The following is a 21,044-nucleotide window of genomic DNA, read 5'->3' as shown; positions in this document are numbered from 1 at the left end:
GAGTTTAAGACTCTTAAATCTCACCACTAACATTTAAAGCATCATTATCATGACCTATTTCAGAGGTTTATTCTGAACTTAGTGAGAGTGAGGTAAATAACCACACAATAGTTTTGTCACAAGTTTTACACAACATTGCGTAAGAACATATTGGTGTCTTTTGGGATCCAATTGCCCACAAATAAGAAATCAGCAGCTGTATTAATGTTTGAATATATCACATAGTTGCAGACAAGCTGTTTTTTTCTCTGTAATATGTGTATTGTGACTTCACACAGGACCGTAACTTATGTGACACCATGACTATCGTGTTACTTGAGTCAAATATATTTAATTGTTTTTTGTGTTGACATCATTAAATGGGGACTACTTAACCAGAACCAAGTGTATTTTCTCAACAAAAACAAAGCATTCCCATGTCACAAAAAAGCCGATTCAGCCACTGTTCCACCTTGTATAATATGGTATGTAGGCACATAGTCTTGTAGAACAATCATTGGTATTTTAAGACTGGCAAGGTTTGTATTGCAGCGGTACAGTGATAGTCTAATGTAGTCAACTAAGAATCTAAACATACTGTACAAAACATGCTTATAGTTACATAAAAAATGGAAGTGGTGGTTATTCAGGAAGAAACGAATAAGGACAACAGTATAAAACAGTTTATGAAGTGCATTTTTTAACTTAGAGTTTTTACTGCATATATGAGGTAGTATAGATACTACTTTCCAACCACTATGCATCATCAAGAGGAACTTTGGAGAAGGAAGCAGGCGTCACATTTGGTTGAGAGCCAGACATTCAAGGTCAAAGCAGAATGTATCACTTCCTCAGGTCTTTCTAGCAGACTAATGGTACAGGATATAAATATGGTTGGGAATAAATATGGTTTATGAGCTCAATCCAAATAAGGTTCAGGCACCAGTTCCATTTGAAAAGGGAGTAACAACAACAATTCAGTCTCTGTTGCTTTGTTTATCAGATACTCCCAGTCTCTCCATAAATCTTAGTGATCCAATGAAGTCTAGAGTTCCCACGTAAAATGAGTAATTTTCCTGACTGGATGCAGTAGAAACATCAATGTGTTATCAGCTGTTTTGCCAGATTTCTCACATGCTGGGTACAATGGTCTTTACTGACTTATGAATCACTTACACTGTAATTTGGTAGAAACATAGCACACAGTACAAAATTCTCTCAAATATATGTTGTTCCAAATGCTCAAAACGTTTTACTCCAAAGTCATTTGAAAGTAGTTATAAAACATGTATTGTTTGAACTACTGTCACACACCTCCGTCCGGAATTTCAGTAGCACACCACTGGATTGGAATGTAACAAAACAAAGACATTAAAAAAAAGTCCTGGTACACATGTTATTCAACTTATGTTATTCCACTCAAGTGAGATAACAAAAATATATCCCACGCTAGATATACCCACTCTTGTGGTGCATATATATATATATATATATATATATATATATATATATATATATATATATATATATATATATATATATATACATACATATATATGGTACAGAATATTTACACCGGCCTAGAGAATATATAGTAAGGATTGTTTCTAATTTCTGACCAACTACTGGAAAAACTAAGCATGTTGGTCCCATTTCCATTAACTCTACTTAAGCTTGATAATAAAACAGCTCTTATGACAAGTAACACACATGCAATTAATCTTTGGCAGGAGGACATTATCATGGAAAACAGAAAGGGGCAAATAAATGGATACCATGAAAAAAGAGCATTAATGATATGATGCCAAGTGATGTAGTTTATTATTCAGATCTACAACGTCAAACTTGCCTGCTTTTGATTGTAGTAATTTATTTTTGGAATCACGTTATCTGATGAATATAAGCACTTTGGCATTGCTGGGGAAAATGGAATTTCCTGGTTTTGCACGCAAGCTATAGGGGCTCTGCCAGAAAGGGTGCAGCTGGCATGGGGAGGATGTTTAATCATTCATGGGGATAACATAATGTAACCTTGAAGGCCCAGTCAAATATGCTTGAGCTGTTTATTTTTTATTTTTGCATGGTTATTATGGGTAAATATTAATGTGCCAAAACTATAAACATTGTTTATACATGTTCTTAATAGCGCTATCCTTACAGAAAAGTTTATACCAATTCCAATTTGCAATTTTCTTTTGAGAAAGTGTGTTACTTGTGTTTTTTTTTACATAATTTCATTTCTTACTATAAATTGTTAAAATGTATTAATATATATATATATATATATATATATATATATATATATATATATATATATATATTTATATATATATACTGGCGCATAGGGCGTATCATTTTTAACCATTACATTTAACCTCAAAGCCATTCCAGTAGTATATACTGCATTATGTCATTAAAAACAACAAAGTCAATCCCTGAATCCAGTAATACTAAAACTTTCATATCCTCTATTTACAGTAGAAGACTTAGGACATACTTTCCTTTCTTCTGTATTACAAATAAGGCCTCTGGGCAGAAGGCAGTCACGCAAGTTTTATAGTACATAACTGGAGCATTCATTCCCCTTAACAACTGTCCTCTGCCACTCTTCAAAGAGGGCAATTGCTCCCTTACAGTATGTGATTCAATTGCTCTGCTCACAAGGATCTTAACTGCTTTTCATCTTTTGAAATTTAGTTTGTCATGTTCACTCACACAGCATAAAACAATTCAGCATTTCCAACACATTGACCTAAACCATGCCCTTAGTAAAAGTGTTCCTAATATAGACATTGTGTCTGTTTTCAATATACATATTAAAGATGGAGTGGCCTTTTTTAAAAGAAAGGTTTTACATATTTAAGAATGTTGTTATGTTGTGAGTCCATGTTATTGTAAATATTTCTTATATAGATGTTTCCCATAATTGTTATAGTTTAAGTATAAGAAAACTGATTCAGATTTGTATATATGGTTTCTGAACTATAACAAAACTTGTAACCTATAGTAAATTAATTTAACCCAAGTCCCTTGTGAAAAATCCCATTTCTGAAAGAATGGTGTAAATATATATATATTTTTAGCACCTAAAAATAATTAGAGCAAAAGATATTGATCCACTACCTGGCAGCCGGTTTAGGTTTCGGTAAATTGAACATAGCACATAGAGCTGCACGATTTCTTTAAAATACCTTCAACGAAATATTTCTGCTAAAGACCGCCAGTACAAGAGGGAACATTGCATGAGTCAGTTATTTGTATTTTTATTTATATATTTTTTTGTTTGTTTGATCCCGTAATTTTCATAAATAGCTGCAAAGCGGTGCAAAACCCACTCCATACATACCACGCACATTTTGTCATCCCTTTATGAGTTTGCTGTATTACACACTCCTATCACAACGCACACAGTTTTCGAAGCCCTATTGGTTCTCAACACTACATTCCTCTGCATACTTTACATAGCAACAAGCAGTATATAGCTACTAACTATGCCTTCCCTGGTAGAAATCTTAACAGGATCCACGGATCCAATATCTGGACAAATTACACAAGCATCTTAATAGATTGCACACTGTGCACACTCATCTTTGTTAAAATAAAACAAGGTTTTGTAAATTAAAACATCCTATAACTGGACCATCTGAACTCACAGACTTTGTAGACCTGAATTCTGTCTTTAAAATAATCATTTGTGTGTGAGTGTGTGTGTGTGTGTGTGTGGTCAGGTATTACTATCAATGAGGGGACAAAATTTGAGAAAATGTCCCCATAAGGACAGTAACTCCTGAAAAAACAACGTTGTTGGGATGTCCACAAAATCCAGTTCAGGAACAGGATCCTAGTGAAAATCTTGTTCCGAAATGGGATCCTGCTCAAAATCCTGTTCAGGAATGGGATCCTGCTCTAAATCCTGTGCAGGAACAGTATCCTGTTCCAAAATCCTATTCAGGAACAAGATCCTGGACACAATCCTGTAGGGAATATGATCCCATTGCTATTAAAGCTAAAGATCTTGATCAGGAATTTGAGCATGTTAGGAAATATCAGGAGTCAACTAGAAATAGATTTGTCAGGTTTGTGAACAACATAAGCAATATAAATTAAAATAAAAATTGAGTATAAAAACAAAAAGTCTGGCTAACCAAAATTCTGTCACATTAGACATATTTTTATTTATGTGCTTAGCCCTTATCCAGAGCAACAGAAATGTACTACTGAATTGCTTGTAAAACAGCATTTAGACCCCCCCACAACAGTTATGGTTTCTTTGAGCTGTAGCTTGGCCCATAGTATTTAAAAACATGACCTTCATAAAGTTTCAAAATAGAGACCATCATCTCTGGCTTGGGAATACATACAATACAAGAAATACAATTAATGAAGCATATATACTGTGTACACACAACAGTATATTCAGTGCCCTCCGGAATTATACCCTTCATAGACTATAATGTTTTTTTGTCAAAATAAATGCAAGTGTACACTCAGTATTTGTTTTGCATAAATTAATGGAAAGATTACTATTTTCAGACATTCAGTATTGGACAATATATTGATTCTTCAAAGTAACTATTTTTAGTCATGCTGATAGGTTTTTAATACTGATGAAACATATCCATCAACACCATCATCATCACTAGGTACCCAGACAGTTCTACTCTGTATCTGTGAACATTTTATAAACTTGTAATCCCTGGTTTTCTTCACAGCAGTGAACTGATATCCCATAAAAAAAACCATTATTCCCATCTTTGATAAAATACTCCACCTGACCAAAACTAACCTCACTGCCAATTTCTTGGAAACAGACTAAATAACTTACAGCGCTCCGTTTGTTTTATAGATGAGGCTATGGTAAACTTCACCATTTCTCATCATTCTTTGGGCAACCATGACAGTGTCCATTTCAGCAGAGAAGCCCTGAATAATTCTGTCTGTGTGAGGAACGCCACGTTTCAATAGATGGTAAAATTTGATGGTGGTCGGGGGGGGGGGTGTCTGTGTGTGTTTTGTTGCAGAGTGAATGTGAGTTAGTTTGGTACGTGGATTTGTGAGTGAATGAATGTGTGAAGAATGTGTGGAAGGTGCCTGGCGCTAATGAATTGCGCATTGCCCAATTAGCCCAGGCACCTGTATAAAAGGAGAGTGGTTGGTGAGTGTTTGCGAGTGAGAAGGTGTGTATGGAGCCAGGTGCGTGTGGTGTTTGATTTTTTTGTTTTTTGTTGGCCATCGTACCATTTGTTTCTTTATTATTTAATAAAATTATTTTCACTTAACCAGCATCCTGCGTCTGTGCTTCACACAAGGAGTCATGCTGATGTTCTGTACTTAATATTACATTTATGGTCAGGGAAATAAACTCAGTGAAGTGTTGCATTGAATGTTGTTTTGTATTTAGGTGCCTGTGACGGAAAGATGAGTTCTGGTGATGAATCTTCCTCCCGACCTGTGAACGGGAGGAGAAGTATCTGGAAGGGCTGGCCTGACAGTTCGTTTCCCGGGTCAGGGAAGTGGGTCAGCCTGGAAAGAAGCAAGACTCTGTTGTAAGACCGTATTGATTTGAAAGGTAAACGAGAGGCAGCTGCAAGTAATCAGGCAGCTGCAAACGTTTACCTAGATATCATGCGGGATTACATATAGGGGCCAGGGTAACGATGATCTTTTCCTTCGTTGGGGTTAAACAGTGAGAGAGAGAAGGATTGAGAGAGGAGCTCTCAGTGTAAAGGATTTACGTGTTGTGTGTTTATTTTTGTCTGTGAGTCACTGTATGTCTTTTTGTCACACTATTAGACAGTTAACGCACACCTCCGGAGCTGTTGAAAGAAAAGCACTATCCGGAGCACCACTACACAGAGCACAAACCTGTGTCTACACCGGGCACCTGCACGTCTGCACGCACCCAGGACTGGTGACCGCGTCTTGTGTTTTGTTCAGGACTGTGCCAGTTTTTGTTCTCTCCGCGCTATACACATTGGTGTGTATAGCCGTGGAGTTATTATTTATCGGTCACCAGACCTGGATTACGAATTAAAACACCTTGTTCACTGAATCACTGTTGTCTGTTCATCACTCCTGCACCGCTAAACCGCTACACCTGTTCCCCTTACCAACCACTTTGCCACAGCGCCTCTAAATGAAACTGAGGAAATCAGGGTGGCTGAAATGGACAATGACACATTTGTAAGTTATTGCCCCTTATAGCAGTGGGTTATGTTAGATGTAAAACAAAACCTAATGTGCAAATTACCAGAAAGGGCTAATTGTACACTTAGGTCTACAGCAAAACAATATACCCCACTGTTATTGTATCTGAATTCATAACAATGATTTTCATTCTCACAGGTGGTGAATGGCACCCACCTAATAAATGACATTAGGATCAAATAGAGGAAGCCTTCCTTATATGCCACAACACTCCTATCACATCTCTTCAGCGATGAAGACATGAGAAATGGTTGCATCTTTCATGTATTTCATGGAACCAGCTACTGGTTATTCTCAGGACTGTTCAGTCTTTTGCTGCTTTCCACCATCTTCTCAAAACCCACGCATTCAAGCTTTATTTGTAAATTCCTGTTGATATACCTTTTTGTATTTTCATTTATATTTATTTAGTATATACTACATATGTGTTTGTTTTGTATTTTTATTGCCTGTAACACTGTATAATATTTTGCTATCTGCAATATTGCCTGTAATATTTTGTTTAATTTCTGTAAGTTGCTTTGGATAAAAGTATCTGCTAAATAATAATAATAATAATAATAATAATAATAATAATAATAATGTCTGAACTGTCACAACTGGTTTATAAAGGTGCACTTTTACCATTGTTCCATCTGACATAATAAAGGTGTGTTTTGCAGGAATATTGCCGGTGAGATACAATCATTAGTATGTACAAGCTTTTATTTAATATATTGCAAATATTCAGCAGGCATGCAAGTTGTACCGCACAAAACCAGTCCAGTCCAATACCGACCCTGTACATTTATTAAACAAACAGACAAAGGGCCAAAATAAAGGTTCAAACACAAGACTAACCTGTTGTAGGCTGGGCAATCGCCTTCACTACAAATAGTCTAAACAGAATAAACAGAAACGTTCCTTGCGGAAGTTAAATCTTCAGGCAGGCGTGGCTGTCTGGCTTATGAACGTCAGTCATGCATTTTGTCTGACTCAATGACCCAGGTACATGGTTTCACACTACGTGAGATTGTGACTTGGGTGGCCAGAAAACGGGTCGGCACTCGGGTATGACTGCCAGTGTGAAAGGGGCTTTATTTATTTAGTATTTGTTTCACATTAGAAAGCTGTTTCATTTAATGGTGGCTTTGAAGGTGATGCTTGGTATTGCATCAATGGGAGCTGTAATATATATGAATTTATAAGTACAGCTATAATAAAAGAAAACAGATAACAGGGAAAAATGCAGGCTACATACATATCTTATAATTATATAATGTGGTTAAAGCTGTTTGTTGTGTTGCCTAATAATACACTGTAGTAGCACAACATGTAATTGTGAAATGGGTTTCTGTAAGAACTGCGAAACCACATTTTTGGAGCTGTTTAATCATGGACCACAGGTTGAGAACCACTGCACTAGATAATATAAAATATAGCAAACTGAAACAGGATAAAACAGAGCAGCCCTTTTTTTTTGTACGCACAGTATATGTGTGCATCATGTCTTGTTGAAGATTAGGCCTACTGTAATATAAATTGTCATTTTTTTTTAACAGTAGTTTCAGTTGCCATCAACATGGTGTTGGAAGAGATGCAGATGTAGCTTGAACCTCAAACCGCAGTGTAAATGTAAACAACACCTTGAAACAGATATTGAGTTCCAAGCTTTAAACATATTCCTGTTTACAGTTAAGAACTCAGATTTATTAGGAAAATATTGTGTTGTTATGTTTTCGGCAAAATATTACGAAAATATTTGTTATGGTAATTGTTTATCAATTAAAAAATGTTTAGTAAAACTTGGCCTAGAGTTTTTGAAACACTGACAAACATTCACAAATTAAATTCAAATAGAGATGCGAGTCTGCTAGATGAATTTAAACAATATATCAATATATAGTATATATTTAAGCAATATATGATGATCAATTTGGCATAACAATTGTGTAAAAAGTGGATTTGATTGATGCCTATATTTATTTGCACAAGGTAACATATTGTTTTTATATTTAAAAAAAAAAAAAAGCTAAAGGTAATTTTGCTGTACAGTTTTAAGTTTACCGTTTCAATTTAATATGAAAAGTAAACTGCTCATAGGAGTTTATGTGGCCGTTGCCACGGCAAAATACTTCTCGGAAGAAAATGGAATAGAGGAAGTGTAATGAGAGACTGTAGTAAAAACACATTTGGGAATACATAAGTAAACACATTATGGGGGTTTGTTGTATGAGCACTATTTTGATTTTTTTTTTCCTGTTGTAGAATGTCTTTTACACACTGACCTTCTCATTTAAGACTTTTTATGCATTTTTATATAAATTTTTACTGCAGAGCTTTAAAAAAAAATATTGCTTAAGGTCTTAAGGAGTAGTGTTTTACATATTGTGGATGCTTCCAATATTACCCTTGTTCCAACCACTTTAAACGCACAGAGAAAAAAGTTAGTGGGTCCAGTGTTTGTATAAAATATAGAAGGTGGACCAGCCGGACTTCCTTAACGTGAACCGGACCTGTAACTGGTGTCCGGTCTGGTACACATCCCTAGTAGGCAGATTATAAAAAAACTATATATAGTACTGTATATATTACTCATCATTTCAACTTCACAAACATGTTAAGAAAACAAACTTTGGGTACATTATTGTACTATCCACTGTTAATGCTTTCATCAAGACATTATATTAAATTGGTTGGTTTCTGATCATAAGTGTGAAAGTTTTAAGCAAAAGCTGAAAATGCAGATATACAGGTTTTACATGGGGATTGTGTAATCTTACGCACATCATAAATTCATTTTGCTTTCTGACATACCGAAAAACTTCAATTAAACATCGCTGGCATTTTTTTACAATATTTGCCAGCCGCCCTGGCAGGTATTGGAGACTGGAGATTATTTGAGACCAGCGTTTATATTAGACCACTAGCTTCACATTGAGAAGTTCTAACACACAACCTGTTAGCAACAACGTAACTCAATTTAAACATTCCAGCAACTTTGTTAAAAGGTTGGGTGTCAATGGGAACTAAGTAACAGTTTTGTTTTATAATAACAAAATAACATTGTATTGTACGTCCTCAAGTATAAAGCAAAAGTATTACAGCCCTTTTATATGCACTGGTTAACAAGTGCATATAAGCAGAAGTACGAATTTGTATTTAAAAACGGAATTAGATCTACCATTGTTACTACTACAACTAATAATAATAATAATAATAATAATAATAATAATAATAATAATAATAATAATACAGTCCATTACTAATACAGTGCTACCACATACTGTACCACCGAACGGAAGTGTCATGGCTCCCATTATTACAATAATCAATATGCAAAAATATAAACTTATAACAACCATTGAAAAGTACAATAAAATTGATAATAATTGACTCCTCTTAAAAACATCACTTTTTTTTTTTCTTTTTGATTGCTGGCTGAAGCAAGACATAACTGCACTACAGAAAAGTTGAGCACTTTTTCAAGTATAATTTTATATTCCTTCTTCCAGCTAACCTTGGCAAGAGAAATTGTATTTAAAGTGTTCGCCACGTTTGATTTTGTTTTATTACATTAAAACCAAAATGATTGATATTACTCAACATCAGGACTCCAATAATAATAATAATAATAATAATAATAATAATAATAATAACAATAATAATAATCATCATCATCATCATCATCACAAAAGTAATTTGCTATTTCTCACACAGCCATGGGCGTTAATCTTTTGGTTAATTTGTATTTCGGTGCACATTGTGACGTGTTTTTTGTGATGTGCCAATGTCCACATGAAGCTAAGCAAGTAAATATATTTATATTAAAACATCATTCCACCTTTGCATGACTCTTATACTGTAACTAAGAATTTGGATCACAAATAATTAGCTTAGCAAATCATGTTGACTGGGCAGATTCAGATTGTTCTATATAAGGAACATATAAATGACAGTAATCGTGGGCAAATTGAGTCATGCAACTTCCCTTTTTCAGCCTTTTTTTGTACAAATGGTAGTGCTGTGTGAGTTGAAGCACTACTCTTGTGTGTAAAAGGGACAGTAATTACCAATGCAAACAGGTTGGACCTAATTTGCAGATATTGGCTAAGTCATATTGTAAATCCACTCCAATCCGTACAATCAGAAGATGTTAGAAGTTGTAAGACTATTTTACCAAGGGAAAACACTGGCTAGTTAAACACTGCTCTCAATTGGCACCACCTGGGGCCTCATTTCAGAAACATTCGGGGGGGGGGGGGGGGGGGGGGGGGTTCTTTCCCACATAGCATCATGAATGAGGAAAAACAGTAACTGTCCAGTTTACAACGAGTTAGCATGCTGCGCTCTGTCCACATCATTTTAATTCTTAACATAAATTATACAAAATGTGCAATGCAAGTATTTTTAAAGCACGGCACTGGTTTATAACAAATTCGAAAATGTTGTTCCACTAAGTCTCATTTTATAGTAATATAGTGTGTGACGATACGGTCGTCGTTTTCACTGAAGCGTTTATGTTTTAAAAGTGGGTAAAGGCATTAACACTAACCAAATTGCTCTGCTGCCAGCTTCTGTTATCTCAGTAATGTAAACATTTTACACAGTAACTATGGCTACATAAAACACACAGTGGTACAACATCATTTTTTTAAATCATTTTACAGTAGCAGCTAGCGACATCATACTACTCTTTTTTCAGATCATTATGAAAAAAAATCACATATTGCATTGGCTTTACAAAAAGAGCCAGGGGTAATAATGCAGTTTAACTCTATTTTAGAGCATCCCTCTGAATACAGTACATCTCACTAGATTTGATACATACTTACAACCTTGAGTTAAGTTTGCTGCTTTCCACAAATAATGACCCTTTGTATCAAACATAAACCAATGAACATAAACGGCTAAATAAGCACCACATTCCTGTGAATGTCGAAAGTAGAAATATGTAGCAAAGTTTTAAAAAACATGTTTACACAGATAATCACGAATAAACTAAAATAAAAGTGGGTAGCGTCTCACTTTCATCAACACCAGCCTGTAAGTCTAATGTTTTTGCTGAACTAATAACAACATGCACAAATATGTTAGAAAAATAAATCCATTGATTTTCTGGTATAACGGTGTATAATCATTTTCTTTCAATAAAAATGCATATTTAAGCAATGTAACATTTTAAAACAGTAATTCTAACAGTACCTTTCAACCAGAATGTATCTACTACTGTAGTGTACCACCTTATATATTATTTTCTGCCGATCTACTGTGAAAGACAACGATGAGTTTATAGAGCAGCTATGCAAGCATGAAAACGCACAGCACAGCCCTACACATGAGCCTAAATCTGAAAACACACAGCACAGCCCTACACATGAGCCTAAACCTGAAAACACACAGCACAGCACTACACATGAGCCTAAATTTTGTTTTCAAATCTATGGTAGCTTTTCTTTAGCGCATGTATAAATAATTGTACCTGGTCATAAGCAATATTAACAGTTTCTTCCACAAGTGAATCCTCCCCTCGTTGTCTAACTGTGTTTAATTTCTACCATTTTCCACTTGCTGTGGCAGATATCCGACATTTGCCTTTGACTGATGATATCAATAATATTATATTATTATAGAAATAATACAGTGCAGTGTAATTCTGTGTTATTGATATAATCACTGGACAATGATGAGCTATCAATCAAAAATGAATGAATGCCGCTGATTACATTACATCACATAGAAATTACATCACATAGCAACCATCACCAACTTCATTCCAGATCCGGGTTAGATTAGAAAAAGAATAATATTTCGTATACCTATCAGGGGTGGACCCCCCCCCACCGGGGGGGGCAACTGCCCCCCCCGTTGACGGGGGGTTGACGGGGGGACTTATAGCAAACTCATATACCACCATAACAAAAATGGCAATGGCAACCACTAAACCAGGTCATGATGTCAGTTTGGCTTTTTTTAAGGGATGTTTATAATCCTAATACATTTGTGTGTGAGAGAGATAAAAGAAAGAGTGTGTGGAAATTATTTTGTTGCAGAACCATCTTAGGCAAACAAATTACATTCTCAAATGCAGACACCATTGAACTAAAGGGTCACACTATATTACCATCTAACACCTAAGCAAAGATTTTCCAGCTTGAATAACTATGCTCTGTCCCTCTAGTGGTCTTAAAGAAAGTTGGCATCTTAGTGTCTAAGAGTCAGAGGATTCTCAGTTCATCCTGAATATATATATATATATATATATATATATATATATATATATATATATATATATATATATATCAACACCTTTCAGGTACCCCTTTCAGTAACATACATTCACTACAACGTATTTTAAGTTGCCCAAACAATGATGCAATTTTATAAACTACATTATTTCTTTCTGTCTTTATTTTGGGTTTTTGTCTATAAAGTTAATGATAACATGACATTCAGTAGGGTCAAAGACTAGCAAATGAACTGAAAAGCGTAGAACCACTCAGCCATGATATTTTAATTAACAGATTGATGTGTAATAAATGAATGGCTTTCTGTGCTCCGATTGCCTGAAATAACCTTTAGCCTTGTATAAATGATATGATCTGCTACACATTTGCATGTTCTTTCAACACTTAAGTTGTGTATCCTCTAGAAAGTTAATTTGTGATTCACCCTGAATTGTTGACAAAAGACACTTGGAAATATGGAGTGCACACTGGATTTCTACGTCGCCAGACAAAGAGCTAGGAGAAGGAGGAGACGTCACCAAATATTTAGAAGTCATCTGTCTTTTCTGAGCCTGTCTGACACACAATATATGCAGCAATTTTGCCTCAACACACAAAAAATCACTGAGATCGGCCAACTGCTTCAGGCTGACCTGGAAGGAGACGTGCGGAGAGCACAGTTTGTCTGTAGCACTAACATTTTATGCCACTGGCTTGTTTCAATGTACTGTGGGTTACTGTAAAGCCAAAAATATTTGGCAAATCACACCCGTAAATCCTATTTTGCTCCTGAAATGTTGGCTACCTGTTGCAATATATAAAGTATATACTGTTAGTGGAATTTTATTTTGTGCCAAAAATATTTGCTCTTTTTCATGAAAAACACATAATAAAAGGCTTGAAAATATTTATGGCTTTAAAGTATACTGCAGACATGAGCCAGTAGGCTGTGCAGTGCGAGGTGTACATGCAGCTTTCGTGTTTGTATCGTACAGGCAGTAGAACACATCCACTTCCCTGCCTCTCACAAGCTGCAACAAAATACAAAGCAGGGTTTTCTTGGGAGGTATAAATTTCCTGGTGTCCTGGGAGCCATCGATTACACACATGTGCAGTTACACACACAGTACACTCCTCAGAAGGTTAGTAATATCATACCGGCTTGATGTGTTTTACTAACATAGCTCTCTGTAATGGATGGGATGCTGAACTTACAGAGGAAAGATTACAGGGTTTGAGGGAAGCAGATGCTGAACTTAAAGCACCAGTGGTGGAGATTACAGATGCTGTAAGTGCCAGGCAGGTCAGACAAAGCCTTAACGATGACTTTATTTATTTCGTAAGTATTCACTCTCCACCTCCAGACTGCTTTAAAAAAAAAATTTCGTAGCCTTGCTTGAGGGGCTGGTCATCCTCCTCACTTGGGCTCTTGGACATTTTTTTATTTTGCTGCACTTTTGTCTCCTTTCTTCTTTTTTTAGGTTTCAAAATGCCCTCCTTTCGCTATCGCAGAGGTGCTCTTAAAAGAAAAGTTGAATCTTTATTGGTTGTAACCTTACTCCCCCCACTGTGCTTTGATTGGCTGAGCGCATGATTAACTATTTAATATGCATTAGCCCACGCATGGGACCCAACTTCTAAATCACATTTTCTTGCGCTATCGCAGCGGTTCGCTAACACTGTCATTTTTGCCCTAGCGATAGCGACTGCGCACATATTTGCTAAATAGGGCCCTTTAAGTTTTCTGAATATGGATCAAAATGCATTATAAAAAGAGCACGGGTATGATAACATCACTGTTAATCAATGTATGTCTAATACTAAAGTAAGCACTTCCCTATAGTCATAAGAACCCGAACCATGACCATAACATTGAAAAACTACCCTAACTGCAGCCTTAAAAAGTAAGTAGCTGTAGTTCTTACTACAGCTGTTTAAATAACGTACCTGTAATTTTTCTTTAGCTTGTTAACATCCTGACAACTTGTTACATGTATAACTTTAAAGTTTGCTTCAAAGCTCAACATGTCCGCTCTAGTGCACTGGTGTTTGAGACCTGTCCTTTTAAATAGCAAGTGCTCTGGCTGTTCTGTTCCGTACCACATCAGAGATCACTGTTGCTGTGTTACCTGTCTGACAATGTAATCCTTACTCTATCAGTGCACTTATGTGGACATAAAGTGTGCTTGGATAGTTCATTACATTCATTTTTTAAGTTAGTGGACAAGTAGGTGTGTGTGATAGGGGTTCTTGTGTTACTATTGACACCATGTATGTATAATTTTAGTAAAACAGTTAACAGACCAACCTTGAAAGAAGCTCTTCACCCTAAGGTAGCTGACACTGAGGCGCAGAATAGACAGTTTATCCAGTTTGGAAATGATGTCCGGAGAGAATGGCAGGAGACTGGCAAGGCGATCCAACTCCGCATTCAGCCGATCTCTGTGTCTCTTCGATGGATTGGACTTTTCACTTACCACTCCTGGCTTTCTATTGCAGAATAAAGGATTTCACAAGTGTTAATATGATGACAAGCTCAGATTGCAATACTTCTGTGAACTCAAATGTTCTGATCTGAGAAAAGCTGTCAATGAAAAGTATTTATTATAGTTTTTTTTTTTTTTTTAGTGCATTTTCAGTCACTGGATTTTTTTTTTAATGTCATTAAATGAACACCCACAGTAGTTTATGTTTTCTTAAAGGGGTCATTAGGATCGGGTGTGGCTTACAGTATGAAGTGTGTAAATGTTCCTTCATTGAGTTAAATATCCCAGTTTAAAAGGGTATGATCAAAAATGTAATTTAAGAGTAAAAGGAAAAGATGAAGCAGGTGTAATTAGCATAGTTACTAAATGCCTTAACTTTACAACACAGTAGAAAATAGATTAGTAGAAGTCTTCAATACAATTCACAGAGTACACTGACCTTAAACAACTGAAAGTGAAAAGCTATTGTCATTGGCTGGCAAAATGTACTAAACAAATATACTACGTGCATGTTAGTGCAGCATTTATATTGTCTGTCGTAAGAGGCCTTAAATTGAGAGCATGTGATTTAACCTCTTGTGTTACTGTACAGTATGTGAACTTTACATGTATCAATGAACACATTATAAATTATTAGTGTGATTCTGCAAACACAAATAAGGAATGATAAACAAGGGGTGTGAAACTGACTAGTTTTTTTTTTTTTTTTTTTTTTTTTTTTTTTGTAACAGGATCAAAACAAGATGTTTTATGTAGAAACATAACTGACTTGACTTTTGCTAAAGGTTTAGACCCACAACATTTAACAAGCTTTTTTAAGCATTTTTTTTTAAAGAAACTGTGACAACAACCATTACACTTTTTGTTTAATTCAATAGATTGAAAGATAGACTGAAAGACAGTTACAAGAAAATATACCTTTAGATTCAAAGGTGTTCTCACAATGATTGCAAACTTCCAATGATTAGTACTGCTTTGATAGTTCCTTTCACATATTGATTCTATTTTACATGTTAGAGACATCATTGCTTGTTAATTAAAAAAGTGACCTTAATGGGTGTTTTTTTTTTTCCTTTTTGAAAAAACTATTTGGAGTTATGAGCTTTTAGAACCAAGCCCAGTATTTACTATGAACACTCAAACCTGCAGAACAAACTTTACAGTTGGTTTTAAGAATCTAAAAAAATGGTGATATTCATAAACCCACATTATCATGTGTTTTATAGTTAACATAAGAGTCACTAAATTACATCTGGGGGAAACTCAAAGCAGACCTCTCAGTCAAGGAAGTAAATGTTGTTTTTACAGAAGTTAAGTAATACATTTAAGTCAAAAAAAGTACTTCCATACAATGAGATTGCATCCAACTAATTCAATACTTGAATCCCTGTCTTATTTTAGATGTCCATTATGTTCCAGTTCTGTTAATGAATATCTAAGTGAAAAGGTATATCGATCTGCTTAATTAATTAATAATAATAATAATAATAATAATAATAATAATAATAATAATAATAAATAGCTTTCAATATTTGAGAGATATTATAGAGATGTCAAGCCACATGCTATAAGTTTAGCAAATCAATTCATTCATAACAATAGTAATATGAAACCCATTCATTACTTACCAGTCTTAAACATGCACACAGCTGCATGGTAAGTAAAAATAAATGATGAACATGTATTTACTACTGTAGGCTGCACAAATACACACACAAAATGAAACATCAGATATTTATTTATTTTCACTGCTTATTGTCGAGTGCAACATGTTTTTCATTTTTACTATTAGGCAATGATTAGCCGAGTAGATGGTTGTTCAACTTATGTTAAAATTCAAGTCCAGAATCGTAAAGGTAAGCAACAAGGCATCACAGGGTATGTAATATACTCTAATATCACCACGCTCCAGGTACAAACAAGACACAAGGTGAAGCCAGGTAGCTTCAACTGCCTAAGGCATGGTAATATCAAAGTAATTTGTATTAAATACATGGTAATACCCTGAAGTAATTTTTATTAAATATCTTCCAGCCTAAAACTGAGCTAAGATAAAATAGTTCCATAGAACATTTTTTAAAAATAAAACCAAAAATGTATACATTTTTAAAAAGTAATTGAAAGTGCAGGTTTTCTTTATTTGGTTTGTTATACTTCTTATAATTCTTGATTTGTTCATTCAATTTTAAAGTAAAATATTACTGCCCATTTTCAACATGACACAGCACAAATGAGTCTGCCTTTAAATGGCACAGACACTTCTTCAAGACCTGCAACAGTATCAGGTGAAACTGCAGTTTTTTTTTTGGGCCAGTGTTAAGAAGCAATTGTAAAAAATGCAGAGCATAGCAGAAGAGATGATATCATCGTACCTGGACAAATTTATGTGGACAGAAAGGTATGGCAAGAATTGTTCAGACGCATTTATAAACATTCTGCATCAGATCACTGCTGCCAAGGGGGTGGGACCGGCTGCAGCAGACAGAGCAGGAGATGCAGCCAACCAGAGGAGGATCACGGAAAGGTAAACACTGTAGTTCTGACAGAGTTCAGGGAGGTGCTAAGCAATCAGAATGGTGAGTTTTGAATTGCTTTGAATATTTACTTTTGCTTTCTCCACTCATTTTTTTAACCATTGGTGACCAATTCAGGCTCATTCAATATCTCATAAACACTTCAGTTTCCCAAACATTTACATGACTCTCATCAGTCATGTTTCAATTCCAATATGGCTCTCTTTTTTTTTTTTTTTTTTAAAGGCTAGTGGCGTATGGAGATCTACTAGTCACTGGTCCCGTTTTGAAAAAAAGTGCCATCCTATGGTGATATGCTGTTATAACACCCCCATGTGACCAGTTTTGACCAATCAGGATAGAGTATTTAAAAGACCCATGCTATAATAGTTAGATATAGTTACAATATATAGTTACAGTTACAAGTATAAAAAAACACTTTAACTCAATGTAAGCTTTGTGCTTTTGATATTCACGAGCTTTAGCGTGTAGTGAAATACTGCTTCAGTAGTAATCTGTAACAAAACAGTTTCTAGTCAGATAACGCACTCTGGAGGTTGACAAAACTACATATCACATTGACTTCAGTTTTAACGCCTAGAGTATTGTGCCATATTTCGACATTTTTATAGCTTTTATAGTCTACCATTGCATTGTTGAACGCCTGCTGGAAGTCCCCGAAAGTCAAATTTGGGTCACTGCCATATTTACTGTTTCATATTGTTTACCAACCACAGTGACTTTTTATTAATGATAAAGATAACAAAGGCAAATATTGTCCTGGGAACCAAATACAGTAACTAAAAACATTTAAAATGCATCTTTCAAAAGAAGAACAAAGATTCACTGAATACCACTTAATGAAGCATTCAAAGAAGAAAGCGACATCATGTTTTGTGTGCAGGCTTATTGGTGTAAATAACCGTTTAATGTAAATTGACATCTGTTGTAAGATGTTTCCAATTACTTTTACAAAGTGAAAATGCAATAGCATTTTAATTAACAATATAGTAGTTTTTCCAGCATATGTTTAACATTGGGAGCACTCATCTATATTTTACCAGAGATTCAAGCAGATGAAGAAGGAAAATAAACATTCAGCTAATGAGATACTTAACTGTTTTTGTATGGGCTTTCTTCTTTTCCTGCCAGCATACATACAGTCACCTGGTGGAATCATTATCTTGCACTGAAACAGTAACAGGTGCATGATAAATATTTTGCATTACAAAATAAAACTGCTTTTCTATTAACCTCAGATCTGCATGTGCTTATTTCACTTCCACTAATCCTAGCCTACTTCAAAAAGTTGACAAAACGTATTTTAATACAGAATACTTGCAAATATATTCCTTCTAATTAACAGCCCGTCTAATATGACAGTGACTAACTCGTTATAAATAAATACATTAATAAATAATAATAATAAATAATAATAATAATAATAATAATAATAATAAAACAGTGTTACAATCTGACAGTATAACGACTACCACATACTTGCATTGTATAAATCAAATACGGGTTTCATAATGTATTAACTAACCTATAAATAGATGCAATCACGCATCTCATCGCAAGTCTTTTAGTATATTGCCAATACCTGTAAAACATTACAAAGTTCCTAAAGTAACTTCAAAACTTCTATTCATAGATGTAACGTGTTCAAAGGACTTACCTTACCGCTTTGCACTTTTTGTTTTATTCTGATTCCAACACTGTACTACTACGCAGTGACATTCGAATGAATGAACTTGTTTTGTTTATATTATTTATTTATTTATTTAATTCTGAATTCCAAGGAAACGAAGAAGTACAGCCGATCGCTATTATGGATGCTGCGTCAGTCTGCACGTCTCAAGGCAGATGTGGTTGATGTTTTATACCCGAATGAGTCGCCTTCACTTCCTTGTGTTTCAGGTGGCGGATTCCGCTGAATGACAGGGCGAGCTCCTCGCACGCGATTTCTGTGCCTCACATTTACACTCACAACACACACACACACACACACACACACACACACACACAGACAGACAGAGAGAGAGACACATACAGACACACACACATACTGAGAGAGCTCACAGGACGGGCTGTTAAAGTACAGAGCAAGGGGAGGGATCACACGCAATACCAATATCCACTACAAATCTCCTGTGATGTTGAAATTTATAAAAACAGTGCTTTCATTTATTATTCACAGGGACATGCTGCAGTGGATGAGATTCACATTTCAAATTCTAACCGCAAATACCAAAAGGCGCTATTATTACATATCCTTTTGGCTGTGTGGGCAATGATTAAAGTGCTGGGATTAAAGGAAAAAAAGTTTACATATTATCAAACTTAAATAGACCTATAATACAAGCGTATTTTTTCATAGAAATCAGATGACAGCCTAGATTGTATATTTTAATACGTTGTCATAGAGGGTGTTTTAAAGCTACAGTGTCCCACTGTTTCCTCAACAAAAATGCTTTGTGTCTGTTTTCTACGTTCTTTCGTCGTTCAGCTTTCTGCACACTCTTAAAATATTTATAGAAATCCTGAAAAATAAACAGATAAAGGATTCTTATCAAATGTATGTCTAAGATTTTACAACTTTCTCTCAGGTGCTTCTATACATCTGTGCATTCTAATGTATCAAAAAGCTGAACTTGATTACAATCCTCTTTGTTTGCTTTTCCCAAAGTAGATTTTAGCATGATAGGTACAAATTCCCTCCCCCATCAAAACCTGCTTGTCAGCAAATCACCATATGAGCTATATTTGTCATACTGTTGTTACTGCTTTCAGCAGTAGAAGGTTATTCACGAACTGTTCAATCAGCACAGAAAGCAAAGGAAAGACATACTCCACAGTAGAAAAGAAAACACATCTAGAGATGACAGTTTTATAAGACAACAGCATCCTTCAATATGTAAGTAGTTTAAGACTGAATTTGACACTACACCTTTAACTTACTTAGGTAATGTGGTGTACAGTTAAATGTCTATGTAGGCAGAAAAAAAGAATCTGCCTTTACATACCTGGGGCAATGTGACGCAGATCGACAAACAATTAGAGCAAATCCAACAGTAGGGTTCAAAATGTGGTCACCAGTCCCCTGACTGTAGCTGTTTTTCATATATCATATTTAAAGAGAAAAGAGAAGCATTTTCATTTGGACTACAGTAATTCCTGGGTCTATGCCTGTTTTCTGCATTCTTTCCATAGTTAGTATTTTTCTGCACTGCGATTACAGTCCATTTAGTTTACATTACCCATGGGTAGATTTAGCTTTGGGTACACAATTTCATCTATTCTGCGAGCCAAAAAAAAAAGTTCCTGATAATGCTTGTGACTGTGGAAACAACAAATTAAATCTTCAAGTTCTGTTATAGTTTAGAAGATACTTCAGCCTATAAAAAGATAGGTAAGAAGGGTTTATAAAATCCATAATGGTCTGGATGAAGTTACCCCAAATCACTACTTCAAATTAAGCACCGACAGATGGATGAGAGGGCACAACTAGAAGCTGAGTAAAATTAAGTTCAAGACAGAAGGTAGGAAGCACTTTTAACACAGAGAGTTGTACATACAATGAATAGTACTTACTAAAACACTAGAATCACTGAAAAAAAAGTAGATTCTGCCATTAGATTTCCTTAGTTGAG

General features: G+C 35.2%; 1 protein-coding gene across 2 annotated transcripts in view; it reads right to left on the bottom strand.

Annotated features, from left to right (window-relative positions):
- LOC121313060 (aryl hydrocarbon receptor repressor-like) overlaps positions 1 to 19,400 on the bottom strand; it is a 95,079-nt gene extending 75,679 nt beyond the window's left edge. The window contains exons 1-3 of one of the 2 annotated variants that reach the window (XM_041245194.1): positions 19,070 to 19,400; positions 18,510 to 18,580; positions 14,701 to 14,882 (exon numbers count right to left, since the gene is read on the bottom strand). In XM_041245194.1, coding sequence (XP_041101128.1) covers positions 14,701 to 14,882; positions 18,510 to 18,571 — 244 coding nt within the window. In that variant the 5' untranslated portion in view covers positions 18,572 to 18,580; positions 19,070 to 19,400. The remainder of the gene's footprint in view (positions 1 to 14,700; positions 14,883 to 18,509; positions 18,581 to 19,069) is intronic. The other variant, XM_041245195.1, reaches the window with a different exon arrangement.
- Positions 19,401 to 21,044: the final 1,644 nt, after the last annotated feature.

This window comes from Polyodon spathula, chromosome 3, assembly GCF_017654505.1.
Source record: "Polyodon spathula isolate WHYD16114869_AA chromosome 3, ASM1765450v1, whole genome shotgun sequence".
Classification (NCBI taxonomy): Eukaryota; Metazoa; Chordata; class Actinopteri; order Acipenseriformes; family Polyodontidae; genus Polyodon; species Polyodon spathula.
Note: the sequence above shows the minus strand (reverse complement) of the source record. Positions and strands in the feature narration are given on the sequence as shown.